The sequence below is a fragment of the Meles meles genome, chromosome 8 (genome assembly GCF_922984935.1).
Source record: "Meles meles chromosome 8, mMelMel3.1 paternal haplotype, whole genome shotgun sequence".
Lineage (NCBI taxonomy): Eukaryota > Metazoa > Chordata > Mammalia > Carnivora > Mustelidae > Meles > Meles meles.
The window spans coordinates 20359709-20378564 of record NC_060073.1 but is presented as its reverse complement, the minus strand read 5'-3'; the positions used below and the strand labels follow the sequence as shown (position 1 = coordinate 20378564).

Sequence of the window (18856 nt, the reverse complement as noted above, 5' to 3'; positions counted from 1 at the left end):
AAACTGGAGCTGCCAATACATTGATAGTAAGATAAGCACAGCCCCTGCCCTCATGGACCCACAGTCTACACAGAAAGCATTACAGGAGTTTAGCAGAGAAAGAGTACCCATCTTTGAGGCTAGGGGAAAGAATCACATCCTTACACTCTCTGTTCCATCCCTCCTCAACCTTGTGGAGAGAAAAGGGGATAGGAGAGGGGGAAACACAAAGTCTCAAGAGAAAAGTAATGAGAGGTGGCATCTATTCTTCCAGCAAGCATTTGGGATTCAAAAACAAGGACAGAGTCGGGATTGGATAGACCTTTACGGTTCCTGCTGACCTAAGACTAGTTTCTCTGTTCACCTTTTGCTCAAGGAATCCTCAATCAGTAAGTGCCAAGCGCTGAGCTAAACCCTGAAAATTCACCTGTGAATAAGCCAGGGCCCCTGCCCTCCAGGAGTTTATAGTCTAATGGCACAGAGAGATGAGTAAGAAATGCCAGTACCATGTACTAAAGCCAGTGATAAGAAACAGCACAGAATGAGATGGGCACTATGGTGGCTGGGACCAGACACCAAGAAAGTGACATCGATACTGAGTGACACAGAACAAACTGGACACGGAACAAACTGGAGTTAAAAAGGGGACAGGGTAGGGGCGCCTGGGTGGTGCAGTCGGTTAAGCATCTGCCTTTGGGTCAGGTCATGATCCTGGGACCCTGGGATCCAGCCACACCTTAGGCTACCTGCTCGGCCAGGAGCCTGCTTCTCCCTTTCCTTCTCCCTGCTTGTGTGTGCACATGCTCCCTCTCTCTCTGCCAAATAAATGCATTCTTTTTAAAAAGAGAGAAAAATAAAAAGATTTTAAAAAGGAAGGGAGAGGGTGAAGAGTGATTCAGGCTTGAAGGAAAAACTTACACATATGAGAGAGAACCTGGGATTGAGAATGATTCTGTGGTTTATAGAGCTGTGCCAAATAATGTCACTAATTTGCTAAATTCCTTCATCGCTCATTTCCAGATTCAGGAAGGGATGTGAGTATAGGCACAACCTAGGGCCAAATTCAGTAACCACATTTCGATAACCACAGAGCTGCAGTCTAATTAGGCTATCTTAGCTCACCATCAACACTTCATTGCAGGTGCTCATATGCTTCTCTTGCCATTCAGTCTATCAGCAAGGCCAGTGCTAGGCTCCAGAAGAATAACAGGGCTCCTCTTGGCTCCCCAGAGGAGTAGTGGAGACAGTGTCTTCCATATCTCTGAATCCCACACAGAATCCAGTTCAGCGCTTCAGGAGCACAGAAGTACCATTGTTTTATATTCTACTAAAAAAGAAGAAAGAAAGAAAGAAAGAAAGAAAGAAAGAAAGAAAGAAAGAAAGAAAGAAATCAGAAGAAGAAGAAGAAGAAGAAGAAGAAGAAGAAGAAGAAGAAGAAGAGGAGGAAGAAGAAAGAAAGAAAAATTCATCTGATGGCATAATTACTGTCTTGACCCACATCCTCTGCATTGCCCATTCCTACTCCTGGTCCCTCCAGTGTCCTACATCAGGGCCCTCCTCCCTCTTTAGACTTTGCCACTTTGAAATGCCAAAGAGCTCTAAGCAGATTAAGAGTGTAGCTTTGTGGATAAAAGCAGAAGCTTCAGATTCTGAATAGTCTGGGTGGGATCCTCTTATTAGCTTTCTGATACAGAACAAGTCACTGAAGCTGTGGCAGCCTCAGATTCCTCTGTATCTAAAATGAGAATAATAACAGTTCTTTCACTGGGATCTGCTGAGTGAACGTAACCAGGTTAGGAATAGTAAGTGAGATAGTCTATATAAGGATATTATCCCGTTGCTTGCTATATAAAATGTATTGAATAAATGGCAGCTGTAGTAGAATGTTGCAGAGGATGTCCCAGCCTAGAGGCAGAAGTGGATGATGCTGGTTAAGTCACTGGCTGGAGTCGCAGCAACCCCCACCAGCCCAGACAGCTTCCAGTGACAGGCTTAGGACAGGACGCGTGTAAGAGATCCTCCGTCCCTTGAGACTCCTTCCACGCCCAGACCTCTGAAAGGATAGGCTACTTGCGTCACCAGCCCAGCCTGCAGCCTCTGCTCCCGAGGACCGACACATGGTGGGAACGTGAGGGGGCGGGGCCGGACTCCGCGTTGCTGGGCCAATCGCCCGGTGGGAGGCTCCCAGCCAATGGCAGGGGCGCTCCAGGGCCTTGGGGGTGGGGCCACAGAGAGGAGCGGCGGCGTCGTAGGTCACAGGGCGGGCCGGAGGCGGGGCCCGCGGAGCCGACGGGGGTGGAGCGGCGGAGGCGTGAGCAGTCAGAGAGGTGATGGCGGCGGCTGTGGTGACGGCGGCGGCGGCTGCCCCGATGCCGGCGCCGGCAGCCGGAGTGGATGGCGCTTCTTCGGTGCACTGGTTCCGCAAAGGGCTGCGGCTCCACGACAACCCTGCGCTGCTGGCAGCCGTGCGTGGGGCGCGCTGCGTGCGCTGCGTTTACATCCTGGACCCGTGGTTCGCGGCCTCCTCCTCAGTAGGGATCAACCGATGGAGGTAAGGGGGCCCAGAGCGGGGTCGTGGGCCTAAGGGAAGCGGCCTGGCCTCGAGGGCGCCCGGCGAACAGCCCGGGTCGCCCCCGCCCTACAGAAAGGGAAGCTCTGACCCCCACCCCCACCCCCCCAGGTCCCAGGGCCGGAAAATCCCAGCCTGAGGAGGTGGGCCAGGGAGACGGAGCCGGGCCTCCAGAGGGGAGAAGCCCGGACGACGGAAGCGGTTAGTCATCTTAGTAATGGCCTGGGTGGGCCTGGGCCAGGGCTCCACCTCTGACAGCGCGTTCGCACTGTGTATTAGTCCCTTGGGGGCCTCACAGCGTTCTTGCGGGATGATCAGAGATCATACTCCCCATTGTACAGGTGGAACTCCTGAGGCCTAGAGACGCAGAGTGGGCCTGCCCGAGGACTTGAAGCCAAGGAGTGGCAGAGCAGGGACTCCTGATCTAGGGCTCTTCAGGGTGTGCTCAGGGAGCGGAAGAAAGGAGATCCTGGGATGGGAGGGCAGGGACGGGTTTCTGGGTTTCTGAGTTGGTAGCACAGCGGGTGCTTCTGGCATTCTTCGAGAAAAGAGCCTGTTGCTGGGCTCCCGAAGGTCGTCTGTAAGCTTCTGGTTTGTTTGAATCCATCTTTTCACCCATCCTGGTTTCCTTCTACCAAGACCTTCCTGCCTCTGGAGGTGTCTAGAGACCTGCATTGGCATTAGACAAGGCAGGTGCCCTCTGCCCTTTTATTATGAGGACCCCAAGGCCTTGTCCAGTTAGAGGCACTTCGTGTCCTGAGCTAGAAAGTAGTACTTAAACCCATTTTGAAGAATTCCCTCAACTGCTAGCTATGAGCTTGCTAGGAAAAAAAAAGAGAGAAAGAAAAAAGTAAAGAAACCAAAGTATCTCTTCCTTCCTCCTCTTCTCATGAGATTGATTTTAAAGGATAGTGGAGCCACTAGGGATTACACTTCCTGAGGTTAGGGAGCAGGAGAGCTGTGATAATCAAAGAGATCCTTCTTTGATGATTCCCAGGAGATGCTGTCAACAGAATCATGGGAAGGGATTAACAGATAGGTAGCTGATGTCCTTTCACTGTAATCAGTGTGTTTAAAACCAAGGCGTTTTGAAACATCCTGTACCCTTCTCTCTTTAAAACACCTCGCAGCTGTCCTTTGGTTTGTTTGCATTGTTCTGGGTGATGTTTGTCTGTGTCCCTGTTGCACTGATGGGCAGCGTTATTTCCAGGATATGGTAGCCATTCTTTTCCTCCCGGAGGTGTGTGCCCTGCTAGGAAAGTGAGTGCTCCTAGCAGTGGGTCTATTAAATGCCCCCTCCTGCCCCATTTATATAGAGAGAACAACTAAAGATAGTCCTGTGGAGAGCCTGCCCACACAGTTTTCGGGCTGCTCTATTGCTCTGCCTGTGCTCCAGTTTCTATAGATAGGAGGTTGGGTTTGACAAACATCTTCAAAATGGCCATCCCTAACATGAACATTAAACCAAGCCTTAGACTTTGCCCTCTGTTTATGGCAGTGTGCCAATTAGAGCAGAGTAAATAAATCTGACTACTTGCTTGTTACATTCGCATGAAAGAGGTTTGGTTTTGTTTTACCAGGGTTGGGAGGACATTGCATAGGCCTGCCTGCACCTTTGTGGTAGTGGATATTAAAAATGAACAACAAGGGGTGCCTGGGTGGCTCAGTGGGTTAAAGCCTCTGCCTTCGGCTCACGTCAGGTGGGATCGAGGCCCCGGGTTCTCTGCTCATCAGGGAGCCTGCTTCCCTTCCTCTCTCTCTGCCTGCCTCTCTGCCTACTTGTGATCTCTGTCTGTCAAATAAATAAATAAAATCTTTAAAAAAAAATGAACAACAAAACCTCTGTTGCTGATTAAACTCAGGTTTGCTGGGAGCTAGGTGTTTATGGATTTTTATGGGTCTCTCTTTTGTGACTGTGCCTTTGAGGAAGTGAAGGAGACAAAGGAATGTGGCAGCTCAGATGCCTTAGTCAAATCCTAAAGTCAGAGGCCATGTAGGAATGTAGATATTAATTGAACAATGATTTAATGGGTGCCAAGTATCTGCCAGCCACTGAGCTGGGCGTTGCTAGGGACGCAGCAGTGAACAAGCAGTTGTGTCCAGAGCTCCTAGAGTGTACGTTTTAGTAGAGGGAGACAAGTAAACAACCATAATTTAGTAGAACTAAATGCCATGAAATAAATAAAATAGGGGGACGGACTAGAGCAGCATCATGGGAATCACTAAAGGATCTTTTAAAAATGCCTGACTCCGTCCTCCCCCAATTTTGATTTAATGGGTCTAGGCTACAGATTTTTAAAGCTCTCATGTGCGATGAAGCCTGAGAAGCACTGGACTGGAGAACCACAGACTTGAGCCTGACAGCTTGGGAAATGTGTTGCAGTGCTTGGCCAGGGAGGCTAATTAGCTTTGGCATTCAGAAGAAAGAGGTGAAAAAACACAAAGCAGGTCGAATATAACTGCTCCTGGGCCTGGAAACAGACCTGCTGCTGCCACCCCCACCATATTCTTTGCTCCCACGATCAGATTCAGGGCAGAGCTGCGACTGTTTGACACGCATTTGGGGGTTGCAGGAGTGACGGAGCGAGCTGTACCTCCCATAACTACGGTCTGTGTAATCTTCGGTGGCGGTGTCTGAAGCTGGGAGTGATCTGAGACAAGTGTGCTGCAGCATAACCTCCTAGCTCTGCAGATATGTCAGTTGCTGCCTCTGAGAAGCCTCCCTGGAAAGGGTGGGTCATGGGCCATCTGCGAGAGGTGGGGGGCAATCAAGATCTCAGATGTCTTCCTCCTGCACTTCTTACACTAGCTCCTGCACAGCATTTTTCAGCAGATGAATCAGATTAAAATAACCATGCATAGCACTTTCCAAAGTCAAAGAGGACAGAGAAAGGCAACCAAGAAATATGTATATTAGCAGAGCAGAAAGGCTGGCAGACTCCTTGCCTTGGTGGTAGTGGGAAGCTGATGGACTAATTGCACCTCAGTGAGCCTCAGGACTTTTTGTCAAGCACTAGTTGGCTAAGCCCTTTGCCATTTTTCCCAGCCCCACCTTCTCCAAATTTGCTCTATGTGGAAGGAGGTACTGCAGTAAGAACCACCCGAAAGGGGGGGTGGGTGTTCAGCTTCTAGATTTAAAAATGGAACTCAGTGTGGGTTTTCATTGCCTTCCTCGTGCTCCTGCAACTTCGATCGGTGTTGGCAGTAATTTATTGCACCCTTCATTTACATCATTTTCTCCCTAGCTCTGTGCTGCCTGTACTTTCAGGAGCTTCCAGGACAGAGGGAGTTGGTAGAAATATCGGGCCATATAGCTCAGAGTTAATAAATGAGGTGAACTAGGAACTCCAGGATGCCTGGTGAGAACAATGTGTCTCTCATCCCAGTGCTGGGAGCTAGTCACGGTGAGAATGTCGATTTGGTCGGTTCATCCCTGGGTCTCTGAGCTATTCACACGGGTACTCAAGAGAGTCATTTCGCTGTTCGGCTGCTGAGGAAACGTTTCCATGTGCTGAAAAGGGAGGAAAATCTTCATCTTTTTCTTTGAAATTAGGAAAGAATAAATCTGTTTCTAAGTGAGTGATACTTAGAGATTAGTCCCTGCTATGGATTGTGAGTTTAAGCCATCCTTTTCCATGGGGCTTATGCTCTCTTACTTAGATAAATTAATTTCTATTAATATCCTATGTAGCCAGTCTGGGCCAGCCTATGACATCATCATATAGTTAGATAATCTTGGCTTGATGCAGAGAAACTTGGTCAAGGGCAATCTGGATCCAAAAAGAGTTCACTAGCGTCCTCCCTCCTCCTATGAACAGCAAAACATTCCTCAACACAGAATCTGCCATCTCTAGGGAAAGTCTTCTCTAAAGATCTGCCTGTCTTATTCTAAAGGGCTAGCTAGCCCCATGGAGTGCCTGAATGACAGAGTCCTTTCTGTATTTTTGGAAATCCCTGTTTGGTCTTCTCCACTGCTGTGTGCCTCTAGCTCCAGAGCACTTACATAATGTAATTCAGTTGCACATGTTGTCTAATCCTAAGGGTGAGCTTTAACTGCTTGCACAGGACCATGTGGTCTGAATTTTGGCCATGTGAGCTCAGCTTGGAGCTGCCAAGAGTGAGCTACCAGGCCTAAACGCCACCATCTCCAATGCCCAGGCCGGTTTTCTTTAGAGTCTACCCTCACTGGAGTAAAGAGAAGCTGGCCAGGTGGAGAGGAGGACTCTAAAGGAGGGCAAAAGGCCCACAATTCTCTCCAGTGAAAGAATGTACCCACCTGCCCCAGCGAGCATTGACCCCATAGCAGCGCTGCTCCTGTTTCTTTGGTGTTATGCCAGACTGTCACCTGGCAGGTGAGGCACCATAGCAGTGGCTTCTCTTTCTCTGGCTGCCTGGGGCTGGGGCTCCCAGGGGCCTGTTGCCTTTTATGGGGGCCATCCTTAAGCCTCCAGCCCTGTAGGGCTGGACTCAGAAGGGAAGTTGGAAGTAACAGATCATATCTAGAGCACCAAAGAAGCACCAAAGAAGAGGCAGAAACCAGGATCTCAAAGAGAGAAAGTTTAGTAGAAACAAATTAGAAGCAAAGAAAAGCAATTTATAAACAGTTTTCTAGAATAGTGCTTGGAAATTTTAGTGTGCAACAAAATCACCAGGTTGCTAAAATGCAGATTCCTAACGTGGAGGCCTGAAATTCTGCATTTCAACAAGCTTCTGTGTGATTTACAGCTGTTGAGCCTCAGAGGAGCAAGGATCTGGGGGCAAAGGCATTGGCTGCCATTCTCTTTGATGGCTGCATACTGGACAGCTCAGCCTCAGTGCTCAGGCAGTGAGTCCTGGTCAAGAAGCAGTGGAGCCTGGTGGTTAAGAATGCAGATGCCGAGCCATACTGCCTGGTTTGAATAGTGGCCACTTACTGGCAAATTACTTGATAACTCTGTGCCTTTGTCTCCACATCTGTGAAGTGGGAATAATCATAGTATCTATGTCCCAGATCTATTTGAGAAGGAAATGAGATAACATATATAAAATAAATAGATTAGTGTTCAGTTCATTGCAAATGCTGATTAAATGTTAGTTGTTGGGGCGCCTGGGTGGCTCAGTGGGTTAAAGCCTCTGCCTTCAGCTCAGGTCATGATCCCAGGGTCCTGGAATCGAGCCCCGCATCAGGCTCTCTGCTCAGCAGGGAGCCTGCTTCTTCCTCTCTCTCTCTCTCTCTCTTTCTCTCTCTGCCTACATGTGATCTCTCTCTCTGTCAAATAAATAAATAAGTAATCTTTTAAAAAATGTTAGTTGTTGCTGTTATCATTACTGTCATTTGGTTGCCAGAGTTCAGAGTTGGGCCTTTTGTTTCCTGCCTCAGCTGTAGACTTCTCTTGTCAAAGAAGAAAAGGGCTGTCTTGGGGTTATCTTACTTATCTTACTTCAGAGACACTTACCTCGGAATTTCTCCTTTTAGTAAATGAGGTCTAGAAATAAAGCTCTGGGGAGGCAGCTGGAGCCTCGCTCTCATGTGCACGTCAGCCTTATTTATAGCTTCAGACTGAAAACCTGTGCAGCCTGGTGGCCTGTGAGGAAGGAGGCCACCAACGTGCATGGCAGGGACATTCCTGAGAGCCTCGGACAGAGGACCTGTTGCCCTGAATTTAAGTTGGAATTTAAGTTGCCAGTTACATCCAGGCATTCTCCCCGGCAGGACCCAGGTTTCAGGTGGAAGGAGGCTGTTCACAGAGGTCTTTCTTCTTTTCCTCTGGAGAAGAACAGTGTGGCCTGGGAGGAGGCCAACACAGGTGCAAGTGCGTCACTCCTGTCCCTCCCGGCTTCGCTTTCCTTTTCTGACAGTGTCAATTTCTCAAAAACAAAGTCACAGAGGTGGAGCTGGGGGTTTCAGAACGCCACAGTCTCCCATCTCCGCCTCTCCTGGAGAGTCTGTGCAGGCTGGCAGGATGCTTTGGGCTGAGCGTGGGACTCAGCTCCTGCTGGAATGTGGGTCTGTGGCATTCGCTGCCGTGGGAGTGTCATATTGTTGACGTCAGAGACAGCAGCAGGGACTGGTTCTAGGTGGCAGCCTGGGAACAGGAGCTGCTCCTGTAAGCCTGCAGCAGTCAGGGGGTGCGATGTGCTGCAGAGGCGGCACAGGACTTCATTGTGTTCAAAATAAAATCTAGTGATTTCTGTCATTGACAGAGACAGGTGGGAGATGGCGAAGTGTAGACAGCAGGGGTATCTGTGAACCAGGCCGACCTGGCAGGGCTTAGTTCCTGCAGAAGTTCCGAATGTGCATGGATTACCTATACTCGGGTTTGTGTTGGTCAGAGAGGGGTTCCAAACACTTGAGGTCTGGCGGAATCTCAGCCCCTGAGTCCTGTCTGGTGTGCCACTAAAAGGTTTTAGAGGTGGGAGCACCTGGGTGGCTCAGTGGGTTAAAGCCTCTGCCTTCGGCTCAGGTCATGATCTCAGGGTCCTGGGAACGAGGGTCCTAGGATCGAGGCCCGCGTCGGGCTCTCTGATCAGCGGGGAGCCTGCTTCCCGTCGGGCTCTCTGATCAGCGGGGAGCCTGCTTCCTCCTCTCTCCCTGCCTGCCTCTCTGACTAGTTGTAATCTCTGTCCATCAAATAAATAGATAAAATCTTTAAAAAGGGGGGGGGCTTTAGAGGTGGGGCACAGCTTCTGATCACAGCTTTGTCACTTAATAATTATGTCCTTAAGCAAATTAATTATACTCTCCGTGTTTCATTTTCCTCATCTATAAAATGAAGACAGCATTTCTCTTCAAAATGTATTGAAAGAATTAAAAAGAAAACGTGCTTAAAAAGTGTAAGCAGATAGATAATAACATTGATGACACTGTTTGCCTCCGGGAGGGGAATTAAATTCCTGATGGATAAAGGGGAGACTTTTTACCATGTACCTTTTTATAACTTGAATTTTGAATTACATAATTATCTGTTTAAAATGCTAATTTCATTTAATTTAAAAATAAATTTAATTTTAAAAATAAAACACATGTTGGAGTGCCTGGCTGGCTTAGTGGGTAAAGCATGCAACTTTTTTTTTTTTTTAGAGAGGGAGGGAAGTAAAGAGGGGAAGAGGAAGAAAGACAGAGAATCTTTTCCTATTTTTTTTTTAAGATTTTATTTATGTGAGAGCGAGCGCGAGGGAGAGCACAAGAGAGAGCATGAGTGGGGAAGGGGAGGTGCAGAGGGAAAGGCAGAAACAGACTCCAGGGTAGGCAGGGAGCCCAGCACAGGGCCGTGGGTCCATGCATGACCTGAGCTGAAGATAGGCACTTAACTGACTGAGCCACCCAGGCACCCTGAGAGAGAGAGAATCTTAAACAGGCTCTGCACAGGGCATGGGGCTCAACCTCACAGCCCTGAGATCATGACCTGAGCCAAAATCAAGAGTCAGACACATAACTGATTCAGCCACTCAGGCACCCTGAGCATGTGACTCTTGACTCAGGGCTGTAAGTTTGAGCCCCACATTGGGTGTAAAGATTACTTAAAAATAAAATCTTTTCAAACAACAACACATGTCAGGGGCACCTGGCTAGCTCAATTAGTAGAGCATGTGACTCTTAATCTTGGGGTTGTAAGTTCAAGCCTCACATTGGGTGTAGAGATTACTTAAAAAAATAAATAAATAAACTTTAAAAAAATTTTAAATAAAACACATGTCTCAAAAAGGTACTGATAGATTTCTCAGAGAGGTGGTTGTGCCAAACTGAACAGTAAATAAATGTGTGTGGTTAAATATAAACAAATAAAACACCAAAGCCACTTAGCAAAATCTGTTTCCTTTTCCACAGTGATCCAGTTCTCAAGGCTAGGTCTCTTGAGTATCTGGGGGTGCCCACCACAGCCCCCCACCCCCAAAAACATGTGAGGATATCCTATAGAGAAGTACCTTCTCAGGTTTTCCCTCTCTCTTGGGATGAGAGTCTGGTGGCCAGAGCCCTGGAGAATAAGCCCCCTGCCAAACGAAACCTTGGGACCTAAGGACCCAGCCCAGGCTGTGGGGCTGTGGCAGTGGATGTCTGTGCAGCCCAAAGCAGGGATACGGAGAGGCAGGGTGGACCAAGGTAGGTAGGCTTTGCCGGGCTGTTGCAGTCCTGTTCCTCCCTAGCTAGCAGGACCTCAGGCTACTGTGCCACGGTATTGCTCTTCGTTTATCCGATGACTTTCCCCCCATTTCTCCCTTTCGATGGGTGGATATTTACACACACAGCCTGAGGCTGAGAGGAAAGAAGTGCCTTGCCTCAGATCAAAGAAAACCAGAGTAGGAGCAGCCCACTTTCCTCCCAGGTTTTCTATATGTCAGGTACTGCACTAAATGTTTTTCATGCATTGTTTGATTTTCCTTTCTTAGCAATTCTAGGAGGTAGGTGCTAGCATCGACTCCATGTTACAGATTAGGGGGAAAGAAGAAAGAAAGAAAGAAAGAAAGAAAGAAAGAGCTAAATAGGTTAAGTAATTGCCCAAAGTCACGCAGCTAGGAAGTGGCCAAGCCAGGATTTCAGGGGAGGCGGTGCTGATCCCCCACCCTGTCCTGGCTGGAGGACAGTACTAATGATGCACCAGCATCTCCCTGCTCTGGCAGGAGAACGACTGCCTCTTCTAACCTTATCACTAAAAGGCCTGTGTGGGCTCCGCAGATTCTTACTTCAGTCTCTGGAAGATTTGGATACAAGTTTAAGGAAACTGAACTCTCGCCTGTTTGTAGTCCGGGGACAGCCAGCCGATGTATTCCCAAGACTATTCAAGGTAAGTGTGCCGAGTCCTGGAGAAGACGGGGAGATTCTGTTCTCTGGACTTTCCCCCACAGACTGAATGAGGTGATATTCTGACTCAGAAAATGGAACCGGGCAGCGCTGGTCTGTAGGGAAGTTGGGAGCGAAGCTGATCAGTTTGCCCACAGAATGGAAACTGGGTTAAGGAAGAAATTCTCTGAAACCAGTGTCTTGTTGGAAGGTTCCCAGCTCAGTCCAGACAGGGGATGAGGCAAGTCACTCCACCCCAGATGCCACTGGCGTCCTCAGATGTTTTCTTGGCTCAAGCCAATGAGATTTGTTAGGGCTCTTCCTATGCCAGGGGTTGGAGGACGAGTTTTCCTTTCTAGCACGGAGCGTTTCCTGTCTTGCTATGCTCTGTTTATTGGGGGAAAAAAATCAACCTTTTTGAGGGTGCTCCCTGCTCCCCACCCCCAACCCTGGGGCAAATGTTGATAAAATCTTCACTTGGGTACCATGTAGGCCTCTGTCTGTCCTACCAGCCAGCCCCACCCCCTGCCCAACCCCCTGCTCCAACCCTTTTTTTAATAAAGCATACTTTAAGACCCAGAGGCAAAAGTACTCATGGACTGAGGGCTCTCGGAGAGTCTCTCCTCATCCTCAGCAGTGCGGGATCATTTTCATGCCCCTTTCCGCCCCAGCTCCTTTCCCTGCCTTTCCTGGGGGAAAATACCAGAGGGAAGGTCTGATGTCAAGGCAAGCAGCTTAGCAAATATTTCATCATTCACTTCACCTCCCCGAACTCCCCACACAGACACACACATTCAAATCACACAGTGCTGAAAATAGCCAGCGTTCACTGAGGACAGACTAGGAGTCAAGAGCCGTTCTGAGTGAGTGCTTTACATACATGAATTCTCACAGCAGCCCGTAGAGGTATGGGCTGCTCTCCCTGTTCTGCAGATGAGGGAGCAATGACTCCGTGGTCGTGAAGCCGAGAGCTGATGGTCTAAGATTCAAGCCTGGGCTCTCTGGCTCCAGATTTGTGTTCTTAACCTGCACACCATTAAACACATTTGCCTGTCTTTACCCTCTGCTTTGTCTTTCCTCTCTCCTCCTAGAACCTCAGAGGCCAACCAGTAACAGCCCAGAGGTACAGATCGATCATTCATTCAGTCGTTCAGCATATAACGACTCTCTCCCCATATTTTTCTGCGGTTTCCATTACCCGCTGTCACCTGGAGTCTGGTAGCAGATGATCCCCCTCCTGACATGAAGTCAGAAGGTCCCCATTAGCTTCACACTATGTCCTAACACCTGTGTCCCTCTCTCTTCCTCTCATCACACAGGCGTTTTATCATCTGACATCATCCCAAGAAGAAAGAGCAGTACAGTATAAGGTGCAAGAATGGGTGTCTTAAGAGAGTGACCACATTCACATAACTTTTATTACTGTGTGTTTTATAATTGTTCTATGTTATTATTAGTCTCGTTAATCTACTGTGCCTAACTTATAAATTAAATTTTGTCATAAGTAAGTATGTGTAGGAAAAAACATAGCAAGCACTCTGTGTGGGGTTCAGTACTGTCTGCAGCTGCAGGCCTCCCTGGTGGTCTAGCATCGCATCCCTGCAGATACGACTACCATGTATTTATTGAGCTTCTACTATGTCCTAGGCCCCTGATGAGGTACTAGGGTAATGATGAGACAACATGGTTTCTGCTCTGAGAGTTCACACTCTTAATGGGGGAAACAGGCAAGTAATGGGCAGCTTCACTGCCGTATGGTAAATGCAGGGGTGGGAAAAGGGCAAGGTGCAGGAGAATCCTACTGAAAGCGAAGGTCAAGGGAAGCTACTTGGAGAAGATGGCATCTAACAATATTTTTATTATTACTCACCGATTTATGAGTTTCTGACAATGTCATCTATATGAATTTCTAAGCATGGAACTTGGCTCTTAGTAAGGGCTCAATAAATGTTTAGTCCCATTATCCAGGATGAGGGATAGCCAGCCCTGCTCAGGAACAACACCACAGGCAGGGCTGCGTTAGGTCCCACATGACCAGGACATTTGCCCTAAGGGTTTAGAGAATTAAGGGACCATGACCAGAGACTTTGGTTGGAATGTGGTTTTCTTCTTGCTAGTCATGTTCTAGGGCTTTCTGTGGGTTATCTGTACAACCTTTTACTAGGCCAGCTTTCTCCCAGCATTGCAAGGAAATCTAAAAAATTCTACTAGAAAAGACTAATGGCTTGGAAAAGAATTCCCTTCTTTTTTAACATGTGGCCCTTCTGGTCTGATTTCTCTGACCTCCGGACTAAGGATTGCTTCTCCTTCCCCAACTTTTATGGAGCTAGAGCCTGTTAGCTCTGTTTGCTACTGGCCTCAGGAGTGTTTCTATGGAAACCATTAGGACACTTCACATAACACAAGTCTGCCAAGAAAACTAAGCCAGAAGTGTGTAGGGCTCTGAGGAGCTCTGGGAAAGGCATGCTGGGCAGGAGGGAGGCAGTGATCATTTCCCCCACTGTCTCTGCCAGTGACTCAGTACTGCTTTCTGGGACTAGGGACTCCCCTGGGAGCATCGTATTTATAGTCTTCTGCTGCATTCTCCTGCCCCAGGGACCCCGCAGATGTATGGGGCCACCCACCTCTCTCTTGATCCCACTAGCCTCGGGCTCCACTCTTGCCATGCTCGGGGCCTCACCTCAAAGGCCCACGCTTCCTCAACCCTTGGGAATCTCAGATTGTTTGCTTTCTAGTTCAAATCTCTGTCACTAGGGGTCGGTGGGGAAAAAAAGAAATCTCGGTCACTAGTTTGTTCTGCAGCCCGTTCGGACTTGTCTCTAGACTCCTTTCTTCCCAGGAAGGAACTGAGTCCTCAGCTGCATTCTCCTCCCCAGACAGTGCTTAGCATAACAGATTCTCTCCCCACAGGAATGGGGGGTGACCCGCTTGACCTTTGAATATGACTCTGAACCCTTTGGAAAAGAACGGGATGCAGCCATCATGAAGATGGCCAAGGAGGCCGGCGTGGAGGTGGTGACTGAGAACTCCCATACTCTCTATGACCTGGACAAGTAAGACTTGGGTCCCAGGGGTCAGGTTGCCAATTACGGGAGTTGGTGGTTTCGGCCCCTGCTGAACAGAACTCTGGGAGATTATTTACCAACAGAGCCACTTGGCACATGAAGTATGGCATTTTCTAGAAGCTGGAGGGGAATGGGCCAGAGTTGGGCACCTGTGGAACAGATCGTAAAGAGCTTTCCCCGGTTTGGGTGCAAAGAGGCTTCCTAGGGCTGAGGAATGAAAGCAGTGAGAATCCCCACACAGGATCCTCATAGATCTGCTCCCAATCTGCTGTCCTATCCCCTCCTCATGCCCCCCCTTCTGTCCTGCTCCTGGAAGGCTGTCCTGTCACCTCAGTGGACCCTGCCTGTTAGCCCCTTCCCAACAGAGCTCTGTTCTCATAGGTGCCATTTCTGTACCTAATACGAGCTCCCTGGGCTCCCTGGCTATCTGGGTTTCCAGGCCATGCATTTAGATGTCGTGCAGGAGGCTCTAGAGCTCCCTGCAGGAGCCAGTAGCTACAGAGCAGCCTTGTTCTCTAGAGATTGGCCTCTGCTTTCAGAGCAGAGGGAACCCTCTCCTCCCCTTCGCGGGCAGAGCTGTCACCCTGCTGCTGCTGCTGCTGCTGCTGCTGCTGCTGCTGCTGCTGCTGCTGCTGCTGCTGCTGCCGCCGCCGCTGCTGTCACTGTTCCCTGCCCCCCTCTCCAGGAGCCAGCGGCTGCCAGGGGGCCAGGTCACACATCTCTGCACGTGAACTAGTTCTCAGGAGAAGTGGCTGGGTATGGAGCTCCTCCTCCAGCCACGTGCCAGAGGACTTGGCGGGTGGGGGGAGGTGCTGCAGAGGCTGCATCCGGCCTTATATCCCCACAGTGAACTCACCCAGCTGGCCAGGTCTTGCGTAAGCTGCCTGTTGGCCAACAGGAAGAGCCCTGGGAATCTGGCTCCAGACCACCCCAATGCATTCTGTAGAAACGGCCTTGATTCTCCTCCTCAGTCCTATATCTTCTTTTCTTACCTGAATGCAGCTCTGTTCCCTTTGATCATGAAAACAGATTTTGTAAACTGCCAAACACCCATTAAAGAGTTGTTGCTATTAACCCCAGTCCCAGTCTCTGATCCAGGAAGGATAGGCTGTTCTCCACCTCTCTGTGCTAATAAATTGGGGCCAAGAATGCAATGGTTTTTCAACAAAAGAACATGCTTGCAGCTTTTATTAAAGAACTTCCTGAAGGCTTACATTGGGTTAGAGAGAAAGGTGCCATGGGGATTCCCATGACTTGGACACACAGGCTGAGTAACAGGCTGAGTACCATGAAGGCTAGTGGGGACTTTTCTGTGATTAGAGAGATATGGTCAGTCTCTGTCTTTAGGAGGCTCCACGTCGACACCAGGGAACCTGGAATTGAGTCCCAGCTTTGGCCCTGCCTTGCTCCATTACCTGAGGCATCTGCTCCTGCTCTCTGGGCTTCATTTTCCCTCTCGGTAAAATGGAGATGTAGCCTCCCTTGCCCCTTCCTTTCCACTTAGGGGTGGGACCTGTAAGTGGATGAGGAAAGCCACCCTCTAAGCCTTCAGAGTCTGGGCTCTTATCTGGGTGGGCAGGGACCTGAAATGAAGGGCATTGTGCATGACGGCAGTTGTGCTTTGGGATTCCCAGGATCATTGAGCTGAACGGGCAGAAGCCACCCCTTACCTACAAGCGCTTTCAGGCCATCATCAGCCGCATGGAGCTGCCCAAGAAGCCCGTGGGCTCCGTGACGAGCCAGCAGATGGAGAGCTGCAGGGCCGACATCCAGGAGAACCACGATGACACCTACGGCGTGCCCTCTCTCGAGGAGCTGGGTGCGTACTTCCTGCCCAGAGCTCCTTTGTTTGTAAAACAACTGACCAGATTTTTTTGTCTTTGTCAAAATGATGCATGTTATACATGGTGTAGAAGATACAGTGAAACCAGAATGGAAATAACAGTCACTAGGACCCCACCACCCAGAGATAGCCACTACTCATTTTGGAGCATGTCTCTCTAGTCTTTTCTGTTCCTACATGTGATGCTACGTTTCTAATTTCTGCTCCTGTTTTTGTACTTTTCTCGCTCAGAAGAGATAGGCACGGTCTAGTGCTGGCATCAGTGGGCTCCTCAATACTAAATGAAGTGATGTTGCTTCCACTGGAAGGGGGGCGTCTCTCAGCCCCTCGGGTTACTGACTATACCCCTTCTCCCCTTCCTCCCCTAGTCCCCATTTTTTGACCCAAATAAACTTACCCTTTCTCACCTGAAAGCAGCAATCATTGCCAGCCAACCTGATAGGGCGGGCAGTACAGGATTGTTCTCATGTGCCTGGAATGAGGAGTGGCTGGGATAGGGAAGACAAGGGAAAGGACAGGGGAAAAAGTCACAGTGGAAAGAGAACCAGGATGGCCTGGCAGACGCTGAAGTGTTAGGGTGATCTCAGCCCCAGCAGCACCAAGAACACACCGTTCAGTTCCCACAAAGCTCAAAAACTATACCAAATGTGCCAAGACTTGCTGAGCTATGACTGAAATGGCCTGACCTCTGGTCCTGTGACCTTCTCCTCCTCGCGTAGGGTTCCCTACTGAAGGACTGGGCCCCGCTGTTTGGCAAGGAGGAGAGACAGAAGCTCTGGCCCGCCTGGATAAGCATTTGGAACGGAAGGTATGGCCCCCACTTCTGGGACACAGAACTTCGGGGGCTAGCACCCAGGATGCAGGGGATATGAGGGTCAGCTTCATGGCCTTTAGTGCCTCTTAGCTCAGAGTGCTTAAAAGTGAAAAACCTTCCTGGGGCAGGAACAGCAGTAATGGTAGCTACCATTCAGTGAGTGCTTACCACATGCTGGTCACTGCGTGAAGTTCCTACTTGCACGATTTCCTGTTGTCTTTTCAACATCCCTGCAAGGTAGGTGTTAAGCTCTTTGTTTGACAGGTTAAGACATTAAGGTTTAGAGAAGGTAAGTAACTTGACTGAGGTCACACTGTTAGTAAGTAGTAGACTGAGATCTTGTTCCGTGTGATTCCAGAACTTACATAGATTGCAGGTTCCCCTTACTAAGAGGGTAGCTGGTCAGTGAAGTCCATAAGATTAATTTCTTTGTGTTTATGTGTCCCCTCCTCACCTTTTGCTGGGTCCCCACCAAGGCATCGATTTCCATTTGTTTGGACACAGAGAACAGATGGCCCACCTCCCAGTGAAGTGGGGATTGGCAGGGGGAAGGGAAGAGACGGAGGATCCAAAGACATTCCTGAACAGTGTCACATGGCTTCCATGTAGCTACCCTGGGGCTAGAGGAGCAGAGAAGGTTCTAGTGATTGAGTCAGTTGCTGGTTTCCTGCCCACTGTTGCTGGTTTGTAGACCGGTTCATAACCTTTCATACTCTCAGATAGGTAGGCATTTGGCCCAGCAGCCAGGTGATAACTATGGAACAAGGAAAAATAGGCAGACCTACATAGGAAAAATGCTTCCCAGCCCTGGAGGTGCCTCACCAGCTGTGAAAACGTGCCACAAGCCCCACCTCCCTTAGGCCCAGAGGGCTTGATGCCCCTATCTGGATGTTACCTTCAGCCAGCCCCACCGACTGAGAAGGATGAGACTGATGTCCAAGGGCTATGGGCAGGACCAGCTTTCCTTGTCCGTATCAGTTTGAGGACACAGGCCAGGCCAGGGGGCAGAGTGGTAACGTGACAAACGAAATGCAGGATAGAGTAAGACAAGTATAAAGAACTAATTTACAGCCTTGTGGGTTATCATCCCCTTAAAAGCGCTCTGTGGAGGGCTGCCCCTTCGATCCCCAGTCAGGGCCTCCTTTTCCATGTACCCCTGGAGGGTCTGCTTTGTTATGGGGCCCTGTGTCAGGATCCTTCAGACTCTCTGGTGGCCAGTGGGAACATTGTGTCCTACACAGCCGGGAGAAGCAAAAGGGGCTGTGAGCAGGAGTGTACGCAGCTCTGAGGAGGTTTATTTTAGTCTTCCGTTTTCTTACTCTGAAGTGAGCATCTGTCTACTCATGTCAAGATGGCTTAGCTGCTGCAAAGACTGCTCAGTGAGGCGGGTATGGAGTCTGTCTCCAGGAGAATAGGTTATTACAGATGATAGGCATGAAACAAGGAATTACAATGTACTCTGGGTCAGGAGAAGAGCAGTTCAAAGGGTTAGGAGAGCAAAGAGCAAGAAAATTCTATTAATCAGTTCGTATTTGCAAGCTGACTTTTGAAAATGTTATGCCCGAGTTTTCGTGTCCGAGAGACCACCAAGGAGCCAAGCACCGATGCAATCACACGAGGGTTTATTTGACAAGCTTAAGAGTGGGCCCAGGTATACCCAACACAGCAGAGTAGGGACTTGGACCCCAAGGCTAGCGAAGGCAGGGGTTTTTATGGGTCATTACAAGAGGCTTGGTGGGGGGAGGAGGAGAAGTTTCAGACTTTTCTGCAGTAAGCTGATTAGCTATTGCCGGGGTGTTGCAGGGTGGGGTACTTTCTTGGAACTAAA

At 49.3% G+C, this 18856-nt stretch overlaps 1 protein-coding gene across 1 annotated transcript in view; it reads left to right on the top strand.

The window, feature by feature from the left end:
• The first annotated feature begins 2284 nt into the window (after positions 1 to 2284).
• The window catches only part of CRY2 (cryptochrome circadian regulator 2), a 36465-nt gene continuing 19893 nt past the window's right edge, over positions 2285 to 18856 (top strand). The window contains exons 1-5 of the mRNA XM_046017397.1: positions 2285 to 2530; positions 11202 to 11310; positions 14217 to 14359; positions 16006 to 16190; positions 16934 to 17022. Of these exons, the coding sequence (XP_045873353.1) occupies positions 2310 to 2530; positions 11202 to 11310; positions 14217 to 14359; positions 16006 to 16190; positions 16934 to 17022 (747 nt within the window). The 5' untranslated portion in view covers positions 2285 to 2309. The remainder of the gene's footprint in view (positions 2531 to 11201; positions 11311 to 14216; positions 14360 to 16005; positions 16191 to 16933; positions 17023 to 18856) is intronic.